The sequence below is a fragment of the Heterodontus francisci genome, unplaced genomic scaffold, assembly GCF_036365525.1.
Source record: "Heterodontus francisci isolate sHetFra1 unplaced genomic scaffold, sHetFra1.hap1 HAP1_SCAFFOLD_900, whole genome shotgun sequence".
Lineage (NCBI taxonomy): Eukaryota > Metazoa > Chordata > Chondrichthyes > Heterodontiformes > Heterodontidae > Heterodontus > Heterodontus francisci.
This window is the reverse complement of record NW_027140321.1, coordinates 48,237-65,000: the sequence shown is the minus strand read 5'-3', so window position 1 is coordinate 65,000 and position 16,764 is coordinate 48,237. Positions and strand designations below refer to the sequence as shown.

Here is a 16,764-nt window from a genome sequence, read left to right as displayed (position 1 = left end):
CGATTGCCTGCCCCTCTTCCGCGGCTACGTTCGCGCCCGGGTGTCCCTGGAGAAGGAGCACGCGGTGTCCGCCGGTACGCTTGAGGCCTTCCGCGACCGGTGGGCACCGCAGGGACTGGAGTGCATTGTCGACGCCGAGAATGGCATTTTAATTTGAGTTTTTTGTTTATTTATCTGGTTTTAATAAAGTTATTTTAAAACTGTAAATATGTACATAAAGGGAGCCTGAGGAATAAAGGCCCCCTCGATGAAAAAAAAACGGGGGTTGGCTGCTGGCTAAGTGAAGTGTCTCAGCTGATGGTTGGAGGTTGCAGAGGTGGAGAGAGGAGCTGCACTGAGCAAGGGGAGAGCAGCTACAACTAAGCAGAGGTGAAACTTCAACAACAATCTCCATTAAAGAGAAGAGACATTTTTTGGAAACAAGGCTTTGTCTGGAGGTGGGTGCTGAACACCAGTAATTTACTTTGGACTGTTGGGGGAGGAACAAGTGGCTGGAACAACAAGGGGTGGGGCTGCCAATTCAACAGGAATCTGTGCTGCTGCAAAAGCACACAGGAAAGCTCCCTCCCCACCCCAATTGCCAAGCCTGGGTCAGCTGAAGCTGCCCAGCTAAACAGACGGAAGGGGATAGATAGTGCCTGGGCAGCTTCAGCTGACCCAGGTGAAGACGACTCCCCCAACCAGAAGACCAACTTCAAAGACTGTGTTCAGTGTGCTGTGAGCACCACCTCCAGAAAGCAAGTCATCCCTTACAGCCTGCCTTTGCCTCTCCTCTATTCCCTCAGCCTCTCCCCTAACCTGTTGTTTGTTTGCTTTGTTTTAATACATATTCAATATTTTCGGTGAATCGCTGATATTTGGTGTGCAAGCCCACAATTTGGGGTGGGTTTAGCTCTCAGACCCATGGCAAGCCCTTCATCACCAGTGGCGGGGCCCTCTACTACCTATGCAGCTGCAGCTTCTGTGGCTGCCCACGTGGCCCCGTCACCCTTTAAATTATTGACATGCAGCCATGGGGTGAAGAGCTATCCCCACCCCAACATGTCTATTGAGGCCTGCGTTAAGGCAATGGCCGTGGTTGTCGGCCCCTCGGCCATTGTTGCGGCCTCAAAGATGTATGGGAAGGCTGTGTTCTTTTTGAAGACCGAGCGGGCGGTGTCCCTGGCCCTGAGTAAAGGGCTCACTGTGGGGGGGACCTTCCTGCCAGTGGACCCTCTGGGGGCCACTGCGCATCGGATAATGTTGTCCAACGTCCCACCCTTCATTCCCAGTGAGCTCCTCCTCCCCCACCTGCACCATCTGGGGGAGGTGAGGTCGGGGATCACCCCAGTCCGGCTTGGTCTTCGGGAACACAGCCGCCAACCTGTCTACTCCTTCCGCCGTCAGTTATTTATGCAGCTGGCGCGGGAGGAGGACACGGAGGGCCAATTTAATGTGGAGTTCCAGGGGACGGCCTATCGCGTCTTCTGGACCTCGGACGGGGCGCGGTGCCACGTCTGCAAGGGGGTGGGGCATGTTCCGAAGAACTGCCCCAACCTCCCGGCCGCCAGCTCCACCTCGGCGGCCCAGAGTGGTTCCACAGCACCTCCTCCCACTCCCCCCGCACATCCAACAGACACCGCTCAGTTGGTTCCGGAGGCTGTGGTTTTCACAGCCTCCAGCAGGGAGGGGAGTGCCCGTCCGAGTGGAAGGAAGATGCAGAGGCAAAAGAAGCATCAAGAGGCACGTCCCCTGGACACATTGAAACGACCCGAGCCTGAGCTCATCCCAAAACCTGTTCTCACGGAATCCACCTGTCCCAGGGCTGGGCTCAGGCCCAGGGTGACTAAAAAGAAGGAGGGTGCGGAGGCAGAGGCCTCTGATGACATGGAGGTCTCTGAGCCTCTGCGCCCTAGTGGGAAAAAGAGGAGAAGGCACCACAGAGGTAATGAGGGGCCCTGAGGCACAGGGCCCATCTGTTGGAGGGGAGCTGTCTCCTGTTTCGGGACCCCAGGTTACCCCTACCGCCACCACCAAGGCTACAAAGTCCGGGCAGGAGCTCCCTATTCCTCAGGATGGAGGGGATGGGAAGGCCCCGCACGGTGGTGCAGTGGTTAGCACCGCAGCCTCACAGCTCCAGCGACCTGGGTTCAATTCTGGGTACTGCCTGTGTGGAGTTTGCAAGTTCTCCCTGTGTCTGCGTGGGTTTTCTCCGGGTGCTCCGGTTTCCTCCCACAAGCCAAAAGACTTGCAGGTTGGTAGGTAAATTGGCCATTATAAATTGGCACTAGTAAAGATAGGTGGCAGTGAAATATAGGGACAGGTGGGGATGTGGTAGGAATATGGGATTAGTGTAGCATTAGTACAAATGGGTGGTTGATGGTCGGCACAGACTCGGTGGGCCGAAGGGCCTGTTTCAGTGCTGTATCTCTAAACTAAACTAAACTAAACATGAGGCCCCTCCTGAAGGAGTAAGTGGGGCCCTGCTTGTGGTGGGGGAGCCTGAGGACGCCGCCCATTCTGCCACTGCGACTGGGTCGGGTGCCCTGAGTGAAGTGGAGGGCGACGCCCCAGAGGGTCAGCCCTCCCAGCCGGTGTCCACCACCAACCAAGAGACACCCGACCCGGTTATAACTAAGAATACTGCCCCATCTGCTGGGCCTGTGGGTGCTGGCGGAGCGGGAGATGGCCTCCTCTCTCCGCCTCCAGTCTCGGCTCCGGCTGGATTTCCGGAGTCAGGAACTTCTGTCTCCCCTGGACCACTCATTGGCCTGGGGACGGAGGTGGTGGGGGGGGGGGGGTCCTGAACTGCTGGTACCCACAGGCTCAATTTTCACAGTAGAACCCAGAGAGGACTCCTCCGCCATCGATCCTGGGGGTAGGATCGTGACAGAGGCAGGACCAGCTGGCGCAGCCGGGACGTCCGTCCCACCGTGTGTGGTGGATGTGTCGGCTGCTGGCGGTGACGACCCGGAGGAGGATGGGGATTCGGTGTGGGGCACGGAGGATGACCTTGATTCCATCGCCAGTGAGGTGGTGGAGTCCCTCGTGCCTCCCACCGAATCTCCTCTCATCCCCATGGCGGAACTCCGGGATTTCCTCGCGGTTTGCAGGGGTTGCCGCAAAAAAGTTCAGCTGGCCCTCGACCGTTGGTCGAATCTGGCGCTGATCATCCAGTCCGTCTGTGCCACCCTTAAGATAGCGGGCAAGCGCGCGGGCGAGAAACTGGTTGAGAGGCACCGTTTTAATGTGTTCCTCAATGGGTTGCTGGGTGAGTGGAGGGCCAGGTGCACTTCCACTCCCTCCTCACAGTGAGGTGTTGGTGACGGGTTTTAAGTACCTTTGACATGAAGATAACCATAGCCAGCCTCAACATCAACGGCAGCAGAGGGGCTCACCGCAGATTTCACAATCTCTCAGTCCTTAGGGAAGGGAGATACGCGGTGAGCTTTCTGCAGGAAACCCACACCGTTCCGGGAGACGAAGCCACCTGGCTCCTGGAGTGGCAGGGTGGGGTCTACATGAGTCACCTCACCCCTATTTCTAGTGGGGTGGCTATCTTGTTGGCCCCGACTTTTCAGCCGGAGATCTTGGGGGTCAAGGAGCTAGTGCCGGGCCACTTGCTCCACCTCACCGTTCGCCTGGGTAGCGTGCCGCTCCACTTTGTGAACGTGTACGCGCCCAGGCCCGGCGCGTTGCAAGCGCGCTTCTTTGAAGAAGTGTCCGCTCTCTTGAGCTCCATTGAAAGCGGCGAGTGCATCATCCTCGGGGGGGATTTTAACTGCACCCTCGAGGTGGGGGATCGCTCTGGTCCCCAGCGCGGCCAAGCGTCGGTGGAGAAGTTGAGGGGACTGATCAGCTCCCTTAACTTGGTGGACGTCTGGCGGAATCTCCATCCTGACTCCAGCGCCTTCACGTGGAGGTCTGGAGGAGGGGGGTCACGAATCGACCGCCTCTACATTTCGCAGGCATACGTCTCCCGCGTCTCGGCGGCCTCCATGCGGCTGGTGCCGTGCTCGGACCACCGCCTGGTGTGGGCGGAGTTCACTCCGCTCCGCATGCGGGCGAGGTCCGCGTACTGGCACTTTAACAACCGGCTGCTGGAGGACGAGCGATTTCGGGACTAGTTCTGTCGATTCTGGGCCGACTGGAGAAGGAAGCAGGGGGGCTTCCCCTCCTTGAGGCTATGGTGGGATGTGGGCAAGACTCACATCCGCGTCTTCTGTCAGGAGTACGCGAAGGGGTCGACCAAGAGGCGGGAAGCCGAGATCGGGCGCCTTGAGAGGGAGGTGCTCGACTTGGAGTCCCGCCTCGGTCATGCCGTCGTGGACCCGGCCCTGTGGCAGGCGTACAAAGAGAAGAAGGGCGCGCTGAGGGACCTGCAGCTCATAGGGTCCCGAGGCGCGTACGTGAGGTCGCGGATCCAGATCCTGGAAGATTTGGACCGCGCCTCACCCTTCTTCTACTCGCTGGAAAAATGGCGGGGGGTCCGTAAGCAGCTCGTCGAGCTGCTGGCCGACGACAGATCCTCCATCACGGATCCGGAGGGAATGGGCCTCCTGGTCCGTACTTATTACAGTGCGTTGTTCTGTCCAGATCCGTCCAGCGAGGATGCGCGCAGAGTTTTGTGGGAGGACCTGCCGCAGGTCAGCCCGGAGGGCGCCGAAGGATTGGAGGCTCCGCTCACGTTGGTGGAGCTGACTGGCGCCCTCCACCAGCTCTCAAGGGGCAAATCCCCAGGGCTGGATGGGTTGACTGTGGAGTTCCTCAGGGCATTCTGGGATGTCCTGGGGGACGGTTACGCGCGGGTCCTGGGGGAAAGCCTGGCGACCGGGGAGATGCCCCTCTCGTGGCGCAGGGCGGTCATCGTCCTGCTGCCGAAGAGGAGCGATCTCCGCCTGCTTAAAAACTGGTGTCTGGTCTCCGTCCTCAGAACGGATTATGAGATCTTTGCCCGGGCTATGTCTACCCGCCTGGGCTCCGTGCTGGCCCACATGATCCACCCCGACCAGTCCTACACGGTCCCGGGCCGGTCCATCCAGGACAACATCCACCTGGTCCGGGACCTGATCCATCTTTCCCAGAGGACTGGTCAGTCGGTCGCCTTTCTCTCCCTCGATCAGGAGAAGGCGTTCGACAGGGTGGATCACGAATACCTTTTCGGGACTCTGCGCGATTTTGGACTTGGGCCGCATTTCGTGGCCCGGGTCCGACTTTTATACGCCGCCGCAGAGTGTCTAGTCAAAGTTAACGGGTCCTTGACGGCGCCCCTTCGCTTTGGGAGAGGAGTGCGTCAGGGATGCCCCATGTCCGGCCAATTGTATACCATCTGCGTGGAGCCCTTCCTGTGCCTGCTTCGCAGGAGGTTGACGGGATTGGCTCTGCGCGAGCCGGCCATGCGGGTCGTCCTCTCGGCTTACGCCGACGACGTGCTCCTCGCAATCACAGATCCCGTTGACTTGCGGAGGATGCGCGACTGCCAGCAGACCTTTTCTGCCGCGTCCTCCGCGAGGATCAATTGGGAGAAATGTTCCAGACTCCTGGTGGGTCAGTGGCGGGTGGACTCCCTGCTGGAGGAGATGACACCTTTTGCGTGGAGCACCACGCACCTCCTCTTTCTGGGAGTCCACCTTAGCCCCGCTGAGGAAGCCTGGCGGGCAAACTGGCAGGAGTTGGAGGCGAAAGTCACCGCTCGGCAGGGGCGCTGGACAGGACTGCTCCGAGTGCTTTCCTACAGGGGCCGAGCGCTGGTCATAAACCAACTGGTGGCCTCCATGTTGTGGTACCGTTTGGTCACTTTGGCCCCGCCCCCTGTATTTGCCACCAAGATCCAGAAGAAACCCGTCGATTTCTTCTGGGGCAAGAGGAAACACTGGGTCTCTGCCGCGGTCCTGAGTCTCCCGATCGAGGAGGGCGGTCAGTCGCTGGTGTGCGTCCGCACCCAGGCTGCGACTCTCCGCCTTCGGACCCTGCAGAGATACCTGTACGTCGAGCGTCCTCCCAGATGGTGTGCGCTGGCGACGTATTTTTTCCGCCAGTGTCACTGCCTTCAAGATGACACGCAGCTCCCGGTGGAGTTTGTTAGCCGCGCCTCTCTGAGGGAGTTGCCTGTCTTTTACCGGGATCTATTCCGAGTCTGGAACATGGTCGCCTCCAGTCAGGGCGCTCCCCCGCCGGCGGAGAAGAGCGCCTCGGCTGTCCGGGCGGCCGACTCCGGGTTGGTCCGGCGGGCGGAGGAGTAGCCGAAACCCCCGGGACGCCCCTCACTGCGGGTGGCGAGGGGGCTCGGGAGTGCGGAGCGATCCCAGCCGAGCTGACCCCCGCTAATAAAGTTATTTTAAAACTGTAAATATGTATATGAAGGGGGCCTGAGGAATAAAGGCTCCCTCGATGTGAAAAATATAAAAGGGGCCAGGGGTATAAAGGCCACCTTATATCAGAAATATACAGAGTAAAGCTCCCTCTGCACTGTCCCCATCAAAAGAAAAAAACCAAAAAAAACGGGGTTCCCGCATCAAACAGTCCCGGGTCGCAGAGATACTTTGGACAGTGTCTGGAGGAGAGGATCGAACGTGACCTACGTTTTCCACTGGAGAGGGTTCTGTTGTATCCGATTGGGCTGAAGAATTCGAAGATGAAAACTGTAATTCCGACCACTGTGAGACACATGACAAACATCATCAACCAGACTGCTGGGCTGTAAGGTTCTGGAGGGGAGAGAACCACGTGGGATTCAACATCAAACGCCTTGTAATTACTGCACAGCAAGAGCCCAAAACCCTGGCCTGGCCTCAAATGCTCAGCAGCAGTCTCCAAACTGTGGAACTCCCTCCCCCCTCCTCCCTCAGTCTCCAAACTGTGGGACTCCCTCCCCCTCCTCCCTCTGTCTCCAAACTGTGGGACTCCCTCCCCCACTCCTCCCTCGGTCTCCAACCTGTGGGACTCCCTCCCCCCCTCCTCCCTCAGTCTCCAAACTGTGGGACTCCCTCCCCCCTCCTCCCTCAGTCTCCAAACAGTGGGACTCGCTCCCCCTCCTCCCTCAGTCTCCAAACTGTGGGACTCCCCCCTCCTCCCTCCCTCAGTCTCCAAACTGTGGGACTCCCTCCCTCAGTCTCCAAACTGTGGGACTCCCTCCCCCCTTCTCCCTCAGTCTCCAATCTGTGGGACACCCTCCCCTCCTCCCTCAGTCTCTCTCTCTCTCTCTGTCTGTCACTCTCTCTCTCTCTCTCTCTCCCCCTATCTCTCTCTTTCTATTTCCTGGTCTCTCTCTCTCTCTTTCCACCTTATATCTTTCTCTCCACCCTTCCCTCTCTCCCCATTCTCTCCCTCCTCCACTCCCTCTCTGTCTCCCATACCCTCGCTGTCCGGGACGTCCCCCGAGTCGGGGGACACTCACCCAGAAATGCCGAGGGAGAGACGGTCCCGTTGCTACGGGCTACCATGACGCTGATACCAGTCTCCACGAAGGGCACGGAGAAATCCACAATCTCGGAACGCTCCTCGTTGATGGTGAGGGAGCCGATGGCGATGTCCGCTCGTTTGTACACCACCTGCGGCAGACGGCGTGGAGAATCATTGAGAGAATCCACTGCACTCGTGTGGACTGTGCACCCCCGCCCCCACCGCTGCCCCCATCAGAAGGAGGAGCCCCCTCACCCTCCCTCCTACAGGACTGACCTCCCTGTCCCTCCCTTCATCTCAAACCACACTAAACACAGGAAGCTCATCGCCATTCTCCGGGAGCAGTGAGAGCAGAGCACCGGCCCGGGACTGAATCTGGATCTGTCCTGCTTGGTGTGTGTGTGGGGCTCAACAGGAGGCAGCTGCAGTCATACAGTCTCCATCTTCACTCCCTATCTCTGTCACCTCCTACAATTCTACATCCTCCTGTTCAAATCGCTCCATGGCCCCCTCATCACTTTCTCCAGTGTGAGATGGGAACACTGCGGCCCTTGTGGGACTCCCTGCGGAGGGGGTGGGTGGGTGGGGGAGGGATGAGAGGTCAAGGGGTGGGGGTGGGGTGCGGGGGGGGGGGGGCGACATTACCTCTCCAATGAGACCGTTCCAGATGCCGTGGATTTTCTTGCCGTGCTTCCCATTGGTGACCAGGTAAAGGTCGTAGGAAAAGCTGATGGTCTTGGACAGACGTTTCAGGATGTCAATGCAGAAACCCTTGCAGCATTTCTTCGTGAACATCTTCCCGTCTGGGATCTCACTGTGCGTCGTCCAGGCGGATGGAGAGGGAGACAATCGGTTACAGAATCAGGCAATGGTACGGCACACGGGAAGGGGGCTAGCAGGCGCGGTCACGAAAGCACGGCCAGCAAATATATCGGCTCCTCCCCGTCACCCTTGCATATCAGTCTGTGCGCAGATGCTTTCTAAAACATCTGGTGGAATCCAATCCCCTGCCCTTTCAGGAATTTTCTGCTCCACACGAGCCTCCTCCCAGCCCCCTCTTCATCTTCACCCCTTCCCCATCAACACGTGCTTCTACTCCTTTCTCCCTCCTGTGTTTATCCACCTTCCCCCCCCACCCCCTCAAATACATCTCTGCGATTCTCCTCAACCCACTCCCTGTGGTAGCGGGTTCCACATTCTCCCCACTCTCTGGGGAAATACGTCGCTCCTGAATTCAACCCCCTCCCTCCCAATGTTAGATTTATTAGTGATTATCTTATATCAATGGCCCCCTAGTTCCGGTCTCTCTCCCGAGCGGAAACATCTTCTCTACGTCAACCCTATCGAAACCCATTCATAATCTTAAAAACCTCAATCAGGTGACCCCTCAGCCTTCTCTATTCTACAGAAAAGAGCCCCCAGTCTGTTCAGTCTTTCCCGATAACGGGTGTGGCAGGTTTGAATTGTGTCAATGCTGGTGTGGAAATGGGAGATGGGGGCAAGGGATGAGGGCCATGAAAACCGACCTGGCGGTTCGATTGAGCTGCTTACGACATGGGACTGAATCGCGGATACACGTCCCACTGGCGAGGTCAATATCCTCCACGATCACAAAGGGTCGCTCCTCTAGAGTGACCACGGTCAGGTGATGGTCATCGTCCACAGGCTGAAGGAACATCCCATAGCGAGACCAGACAGGATACTTCAAGATCAGGTTGCCTTGGTCCCACTTCCCCACCTACAGGAGACACAGAAAGGTCATTGAGTTAAATACAGTAAATCACCCTCTACCCTGTCCCCCATCAAACACTCCCAGGACAGGTACAGTACGGGGGGTTAGATACAGAGTAAAGCTCCCTCTACACTGTCCCCATCAAACACTCCCAGGACAGGTACAGTACGGGGGTTAGATACAGAGTAAAGCTCCCTCTACACTGTCCCCATCAAACACTCCCCGGACAGGTACAGTACGGGGGGGGGGGGGGGGGGGGCGGTTAGATACAGAGTAAAGCTCCCTCTACACTGTCCCCCATCAAACACTCCCAGGACAGATTCAGTACGGGGGGGGGTGGGGGGGGGGGTTAGATACAGAGTAAAGCTCACTCTACACTGTCCCCATCAAACACTCCCCGGACAGGTACAGTACGGGGGTTAGATACAGAGTAAAGCTCCCTCTACACTGTCCCTCCGACAGTGCAGCACTTCCTCAGTACTGACACCAGGGGAGTGTCGGCCTGGATTATGGAGATCAAATCCTAGAGTATATACATCTTCCTCCGACAGTGCAGCACTCCCTCAGTACTGACACCGGGGGAGTGTCGGTCTGGATTATAGAGATCAAGTCCTAGAGTATATACATCTCCCTCCGACAGTGCAGCACTCCCTCAGTACTGACACCGGGGGAGTGTCGGTCTGGATTATAGAGATCAAGTCCTGGAGTATATACATCTCCCTCCGACAGTGCAGCACTCCCTCAGTACTGACACCGGGGGAGTGTCGGTCTGGATTATGGAGATCAAGTCCTAGTCTATACACATCTCCCTCCGACAGTGCAGCACTCCCTCAGTACTGACACCGGGGGAGTGTCGGTCTGGATTATAGAGATCAAGTCCTAGAGTATATACATCTCCCTCCGACAGTGCAGCACTCCCTCAGTACTGACACCGGGGGAGTGTCGGTCTGGATTATAGAGATCAAGTCCTGGAGTATATACATCTCCCTCCGACAGTGCAGCACTCCCTCAGTACTGACACCGGGGGAGTGTCGGCCTGGATTATGGAGCTCGAGTGTCTGGACTGGGTACTTGAGTTTACAATGTTCGGACACTTTGGTGAGGGCAAGCTCCCAGGGGGACAGGACTGACTGTTCTGGGGGGTGGATGATGATTAATTGGAAGTGTATGTCAGTGATTTACTGTGTGGACTTGTCTTGGGATTCCTTCAATCTTGTTGACCTCAGTGCCTGTACTTTGTCAAAATAAGGACACCCTCAAAAGGCATGAAGACAGCACGAGGTAGAATAATACCTTTCAGTTTTGTAGAATTCTTAACAACGTAAAGCGTCCCCAAATCCCTTTGCATCAGTGATTATCACACGTAATTTGACCACCCTGCCGGACCGGGACAGGTCAGCGAGTGCGAAGAGGGGTGAACCGGACTCGGTGCGAGTTAGGACATGGGAGTGGGGGCGGGGGGGGGGGGTGGGGGTGGGGCAGCAGGAGTTTGGGGTGAGCTGAAGTTTACGGAGGGCGGGAGACGGGAGACCGGCAGAGGGAGGGCGTCGGAACAGTCAGGGGGCCTGGGGAGGGGAGATCAACAAGGATTACAGCCCGTCGATATTTCTGCGCAGTCCGATCGAGAGGGACGAGGCCGTGGAGAAATGGAGAGACTCAAGGTGACTTTTGCAGTCGGCCCAGATCACCATCCGAATAGAAATGAAGCAGGTTGCCAGTGACGACAGCACACACACTCTCTCCACTGCAGTCTGTCATGAATCCCAGCCCATTACTGCAGCGACGGGGAGACCTGTCAATGACCCACAGAATCTCGGTCTCACCTGCTTCCCAATTCCCCTCAATGACAGGACACTCAAAAGAGATAACAAGACTGAACGGGCTGGGGCTGCTTCACACTAGAGAGGGGAAGGTGGAGGGGTGACCTGATCGAGGTCTTTACGATGGTGAATGGGTTTTCGATAGGGCCGACGTAGAGAAGATGTTTCTGCTCTGGGGCGAGACCGGAACGAGGGAGCCATTGATATAAGATAATCACTAATAAATCCAACGTGGGGGGGGGAATTCAGGAGAACCGTCTTTCCCCAGCGAGTGGGGAGAATGTGGAACCCGCTACCACAGGGAGTGGGTTGAGGCGATTCGCAGAGATGCATTTGAGGGGGGGGGGGAAGATGGATAAACACACGCGGGAGAAAGGAATAGGAGGACATGTTGACAGGGGGGGGGGGTGGTAAGATGAAGAGGGGACGGGAAGGAGACTCGTGGGGAGTAGAAACCCCTGCATGGAACTGGGGAGAGGGGCCGAACGGCCCGTTTCTGTGATGTATATTCTATGCAATTCAGGACCAACACTGTACACAGTGATCCAAGTGTGGTCGAACTGAGGGATATGGAGAGTGGAACTGTGCACAGTGCTCCATGTGTGGTCTAACTGAGGGATATGGAGAGTGGAACTGTGCACAGTGCTCCATGTGTGGTCTAACTGAGGGATATGGAGAGTGGAACTGTGCACAGTGCTCCAAGTGTGGTGTAAACGAGGGATGTGGAGAGTGGAACTGTACACAGTGATCCAAGTGTGGTCGAACTGAGGGATATGGAGAGTGGAACTGTGCACAGTGCTCCATGTGTGGTCTAACTGAGGGATATGGAGAGTGGAACTGTGCACAGTGCTCCATGTGTGGTCTAACTGAGGGATATGGAGAGTGGAACTGTACACAGTGATCCAAGTGTGGTCGAACTGAGGGATATGGAGAGTGGAACTGTGCACAGTGCTCCAAGTGTGGTCTAACCCAGGGATATGGAGAGTGGAACTGTGCACAGTGCTCCATGTGTGGTCTAACTGAGGGATATGGAGAGTGGAACTGTGCACAGTGCTCCAAGTGTGGTCTAACCCAGGGATATGGAGAGTGGAACTGTGCACAGTGCTCCATGTGTGGTCTAACTGAGGGATATGGAGAGTGGAACTGTGCACAGTGCTCCATGTGTGGTCTAACTGAGGGATATGGAGAGTGGAACTGTGCACAGTGCTCCAAGTGTGGTCGAACCCAGGGATATGGAGACTGGAACTGTGCACAGTGCTCCAAGTGTGGTCGAACTGAGGGATACGGAGAGTGGAACTGTGCACAGTGCTCCAAGTGTGGTCTAACCCAGGGATATGGAGAGTGGAACTGTGCACAGTGCTCCAAGTGTGGTCTAACTGAGGGATACGGAGAGTGGAACTGTGCACAGTGCTCCAAGTGTGGTCTAACCCAGGGATATGGAGAGTGGAACTGTGCACAGTGCTCCATGTGTGGTCTAACTGAGGGATATGGAGAGTGGAACTGTGCACAGTGCTCCATGTGTGGTCTAACTGAGGGATATGGAGAGTGGAACTGTGCACAGTGCTCCAAGTGTGGTCTAACCCAGGGATATGGAGAGTGGAACTGTGCACAGTGCTCCAAGTGTGGTGTAAACGAGGGATGTGGAGAGTGGAACTGGGCACAGTGCTCCAAGTGTGGTCTAACCCAGGGATATGGAGAGTGGAACTGTGCACAGTGCTCCAAGTGTGGTCTAACCGAGGGATATGGAGAGTGGAACTGTGCACAGTGCTCCAAGTGTGGTCTAACCCAGGGATATGGAGAGTGGAACTGTGCACAGTGCTCCAAGTGTGGTCCAACCGAGGGATATGGAGACTGGAGGTGTGCACAGTGCTCCAAGTGTGGTCTAACAGAGGGATATGGAGACTGGAACTCTGCACAGTGCTCCAAGTGTGGTCTGACCCAGGGATATGGAGAGTGGAACTCTGCACAGTGCTCCAAGTGTGGTCTAACCTGGGCATATGGAGAGTGGAACTGTGCACAGTGCTCCAAGTGTGGTCTAACCCAGGGATATGGAGAGTGGAACTGTGCACAGTGCTCCAAGTGTGGTCTAACTGAGGGATATGGAGAGTGGAACTGTGCACAGTGCTCCAAGTGTGGTCTGACCCAGTGATATGGAGAGTGGAACTGTGCACAGTGCTCCAAGTGTGGTCTAACTGAAGGATATGGAGACCGGAACTGTGCACAGTGCTCCAAGTGTGGTCTAACCCAGGGATATGGAGAGTGCAACTGTGCACAGTGCTCCAAGTGTGGTCTAACTGAGGGATATGGAGAGTGCAACTGTGCACAGTGCTCCAAGTGTGGTCTAACCGCAGGATATGGAGACTGGAACTGTGCACAGTGCTCCAAGTGTGGTCTAACCCAGGGATATGGAGAGTGGAACTGTGCGCAGTGCTCCAAGTGTGGTCTAACCCAGGGATATGGAGAGTGGGACTGTGCACAGTGCTCCAAGTGTGGTCTAACCGAGGGATATGGAGAGTGGAACTGTGCACAGTGCTCCAAGTGTGGTCTAACCCAGGGATATGGAGAGTGGAACTCTGCACAGTGCTCCAAGTGTGGTCTAACCCAGGGATATGGAGAGTGGAACTGTGCACAGTGCTCCAAGTGTGGTCTAACCGAGGGATATGGAGAGTGGAACTGTGCACAGTGCTCCAAGTGTGGTCTAACCCAGGGATATGGAGACTGGAAATGTGCGCAGTGCTCCAAGTGTGGTCTAACCCAGGGATATGGAGAGTGGAACTGTGCACAGTGCTCCAAGTGTGGTCTAACCCAGGGATATGGAGAGTGGAACTGTGCACAGTGCTCCAAGTGTGGTCTAACTGAAGGATATGGAGACCGGAACTGTGCACAGTGCTCCAAGTGTGGTCTAACCCAGGGATATGGAGAGTGGAACTGTGCACTGTGCTCCAAGTATGGTCTAACTGAGGGATATGGAGAGTGCAACTGGGCACAGTGCTCCAAGTGTGGTCTAACCCAGGGATATGGAGAGTGGAACTGTGCGCAGTGCTCCAAGTGTGGTCGAACCCAGGGATATGGAGAGTGGAACTGTGCACAGTGCTCCAAGTGTGGTCTAACCAGGGATATGGAGAGTGGAACTGTGCACAGTGCTCCAAGTGTGGTCTAACCGAGGGATATGGAGACTGGAACTGTGCACAGTGCTCCAAGTGTGGTCTAACCCAGGGATATGGAGAGTGGAACTCTGCACAGTGCTCCAAGTGTGGTCTAACCGCAGGATATGGAGAGTGGAACTGTGCACAGTGCTCCGAGTGTGGACCAACCCAGGGATATGGAGACTGGAACTGTGCACAGTGCTCCGAGTGTGGTCTAACCCAGGGATATGGAGAGTGGAACTGTGCACAGTGCTCCAAGTGTGGTCTAACCCAGGGATATGGAGACTGGAACTGTGCACAGTGCTCCGAGTGTGGTCTAACCCAGGGATATGGAGAGTGGAACTGTGCACAGTGCTCCGAGTGTGGTCTAACCCAGGGATATGGAGAGTGGAACTGTGCACAGTGCTCCGAGTGTGGACCAACCCAGGGATATGGAGACTGGTACTGTTCATTTTCTTTATCTCCAATTGTTTGAGTAAGCTGGACTGTATTCAGGACCTGTGTGTTGAGGTGGTTGAAGGACGTTCTGGGCCTGTCGTTCACGTGGAGCTTCAGATTAGAACGGAGTCGGCCGAGACCTTGCACGCCTGCCCATGCCATCACCTACCATTTCCCAGTGCCGCTGACGGTTGAGGGCCAAGATCACCATGGATGGATTGATGAGGTAGCCATCGGTGTTGAATGAGAAGTCTTTGCCATCCCATGTGATGTTGGAGAAATACCTGGAGGGACAGAGAGACAGAGGAAGGAATGAGAGTTTATCAGTTGGCGATGAGCCGCCATTTTGGAACCGCTGCGGTCCGTGTGCTGCGGGCACGCCGGCAGTGCCCTCAAGCGGGCGGTTCCAGGATTTCGAACCGGCGTCAGAGATGGGTTCTGTCCCTCCTGAGGTTGACTGGTTTTAGCAACATCCTGAGGCTAATGGAGGCAGGAGGGGTGGGGGTGGGCACGGATGGAAGCCATGGCAACTGGGCATCGGCACATGCTGAGGTTGGTTAGCTTTAGGGCACATCCCGAGGTCAGGTGCAGCAAGCAATTAGGTTGGTGAATGGTATGTTGGCCTTCATCGCAAGGGGATTTGAGTACAGGAGTAGAGATGACTTGTTGCAACTGTATAGAGCCTGGGTGAGATCGCACCTGGAGTATTATGTACAGTTTTTGTCTCCTTATCTCCCTCCGACAGTGCAGCACTCCCTCAGTACTGACACCGGGGGAGTGTCGGCCTGGATTATGGAGATCAAGTCCTAGAGTATATACATCTCCCTCCGACAGTGCAGCACTCCCTCAGTACTGACACCGGGGGAGTGTCGGTCTGGATTATGGAGATCAAGTCCTAGAGTATATACATCTCCCTCCGACAGTGCAGCACTCCCTCAGTACTGACACTGAGGGAGTGTCGGCCTGGATTATGGAGATCAAGTCCAAGAGTATATACATCTGCCTCCGACAGTGCAGCACTCCCTCAGTACTGACACCGGGGGAGTGTCGGTCCAGATAATGGAGATCAAGTCCTAGAGTATATACATCTCCCTCCGACAGTGCAGCACTCCCTCAGTACTGACACCGGGGGAGTGTCGGTCTGGATTATGGAGATCAAGTCCTAGAGTATATACATCTCCCTCTGACAGTGCAGCACTCCCTCAGTACTGACACCGGGGGAGTGTCGGTCTGGATGATAGAGATCAAGTCCTAGAGTATATACATCTCCCTCCGACAGTGCAGCACTCCCTCAGTACTGGCACCGGGGGAGGGTCGGCCTGGATTATGGAGATCAAGTCCTAGAGTATATACATCTCCCTCCGACAGTGCAGCACTCCCTCAGTACTGACACCGGGGGAGTGTCGGTCTGGATTATGGAGATCAGGTCCTAGAGTATATACATCTCCCTCTGACAGTGCAGCACTCCCTCAGTACTGGCACCGGGGAGTGTCGGCCTGGATTATGGAGATCAGGTCCTAGAGTATATACATCTCCCTCTGACAGTGCAGCACTCCCTCAGTACTGACACCGGGGGAGTGTCGGTCTGGATTATGGAGATCAGGTCCTAGAGTATATACATCTCCCTCTGACAGTGCAGCACTCCCTCAGTACTGACACCGGGGAGTGTCGGCCTGGATTATAGAGATCAAGTCCTAGAGTATATACATCTCCCTCTGACAGTGCAGCACTCCCTCAGTACTGACACCGGGGGAGTGTCGGTCTGGATTATGGAGATCAGGTCCTAGAGTATATACATCTCCCTCCGACAGTGCAGCACTCCCTCAGTACTGACACCGGGAGAGTGTCGGTCTAGATAATGGAGATCAATATTAATTTACCTTGCCCAGATGGATTCAACAAATCCTCAAGCTTTCTGTTGCCTTTCCAATCCTGGGTTCTGCCTCAATAATCCCCGTAAATGCGTTGAATCACAGATTCAAATGGGCAAAAGCATGCCGAGGAACAGAATTATTTTAATTTGAAGGAGATTAATTTAATTGCAGCTAAGATTGTTGAAGCCGACATCAGTTCCCAACGTGCCGGAGATCAGTTTTAGTGGAGCATTCCTTCACACCCAGTCTCACACACTGAAATCAGGACTGAATAACTGGGAAACACCAGTCAGTGTACAGATATCACCCTGAAAGAGAGGGGACTGAGAGACACCAGTCAGTGTACAGATATCACCCTGAGAGAGAGAGGACTG

At 55.7% G+C, this 16,764-nt stretch overlaps 1 protein-coding gene across 1 annotated transcript in view; it reads right to left on the bottom strand.

The window, feature by feature from the left end:
* Window positions 1-14,800, bottom strand: part of LOC137359202 (glutamate receptor ionotropic, NMDA 2D-like) — a gene marked incomplete at its 5' end in the record, with an annotated part of 25,445 nt that extends 10,645 nt beyond the window's left edge. Inside the window, 5 exons of the mRNA XM_068025258.1 lie at window positions 6,561-6,686; window positions 7,376-7,529; window positions 8,026-8,194; window positions 8,907-9,118; window positions 14,686-14,800. Of these exons, the coding sequence (XP_067881359.1) occupies window positions 6,561-6,686; window positions 7,376-7,529; window positions 8,026-8,194; window positions 8,907-9,118; window positions 14,686-14,800 (776 nt within the window). The remainder of the gene's footprint in view (window positions 1-6,560; window positions 6,687-7,375; window positions 7,530-8,025; window positions 8,195-8,906; window positions 9,119-14,685) is intronic.
* Window positions 14,801-16,764: the final 1,964 nt, after the last annotated feature.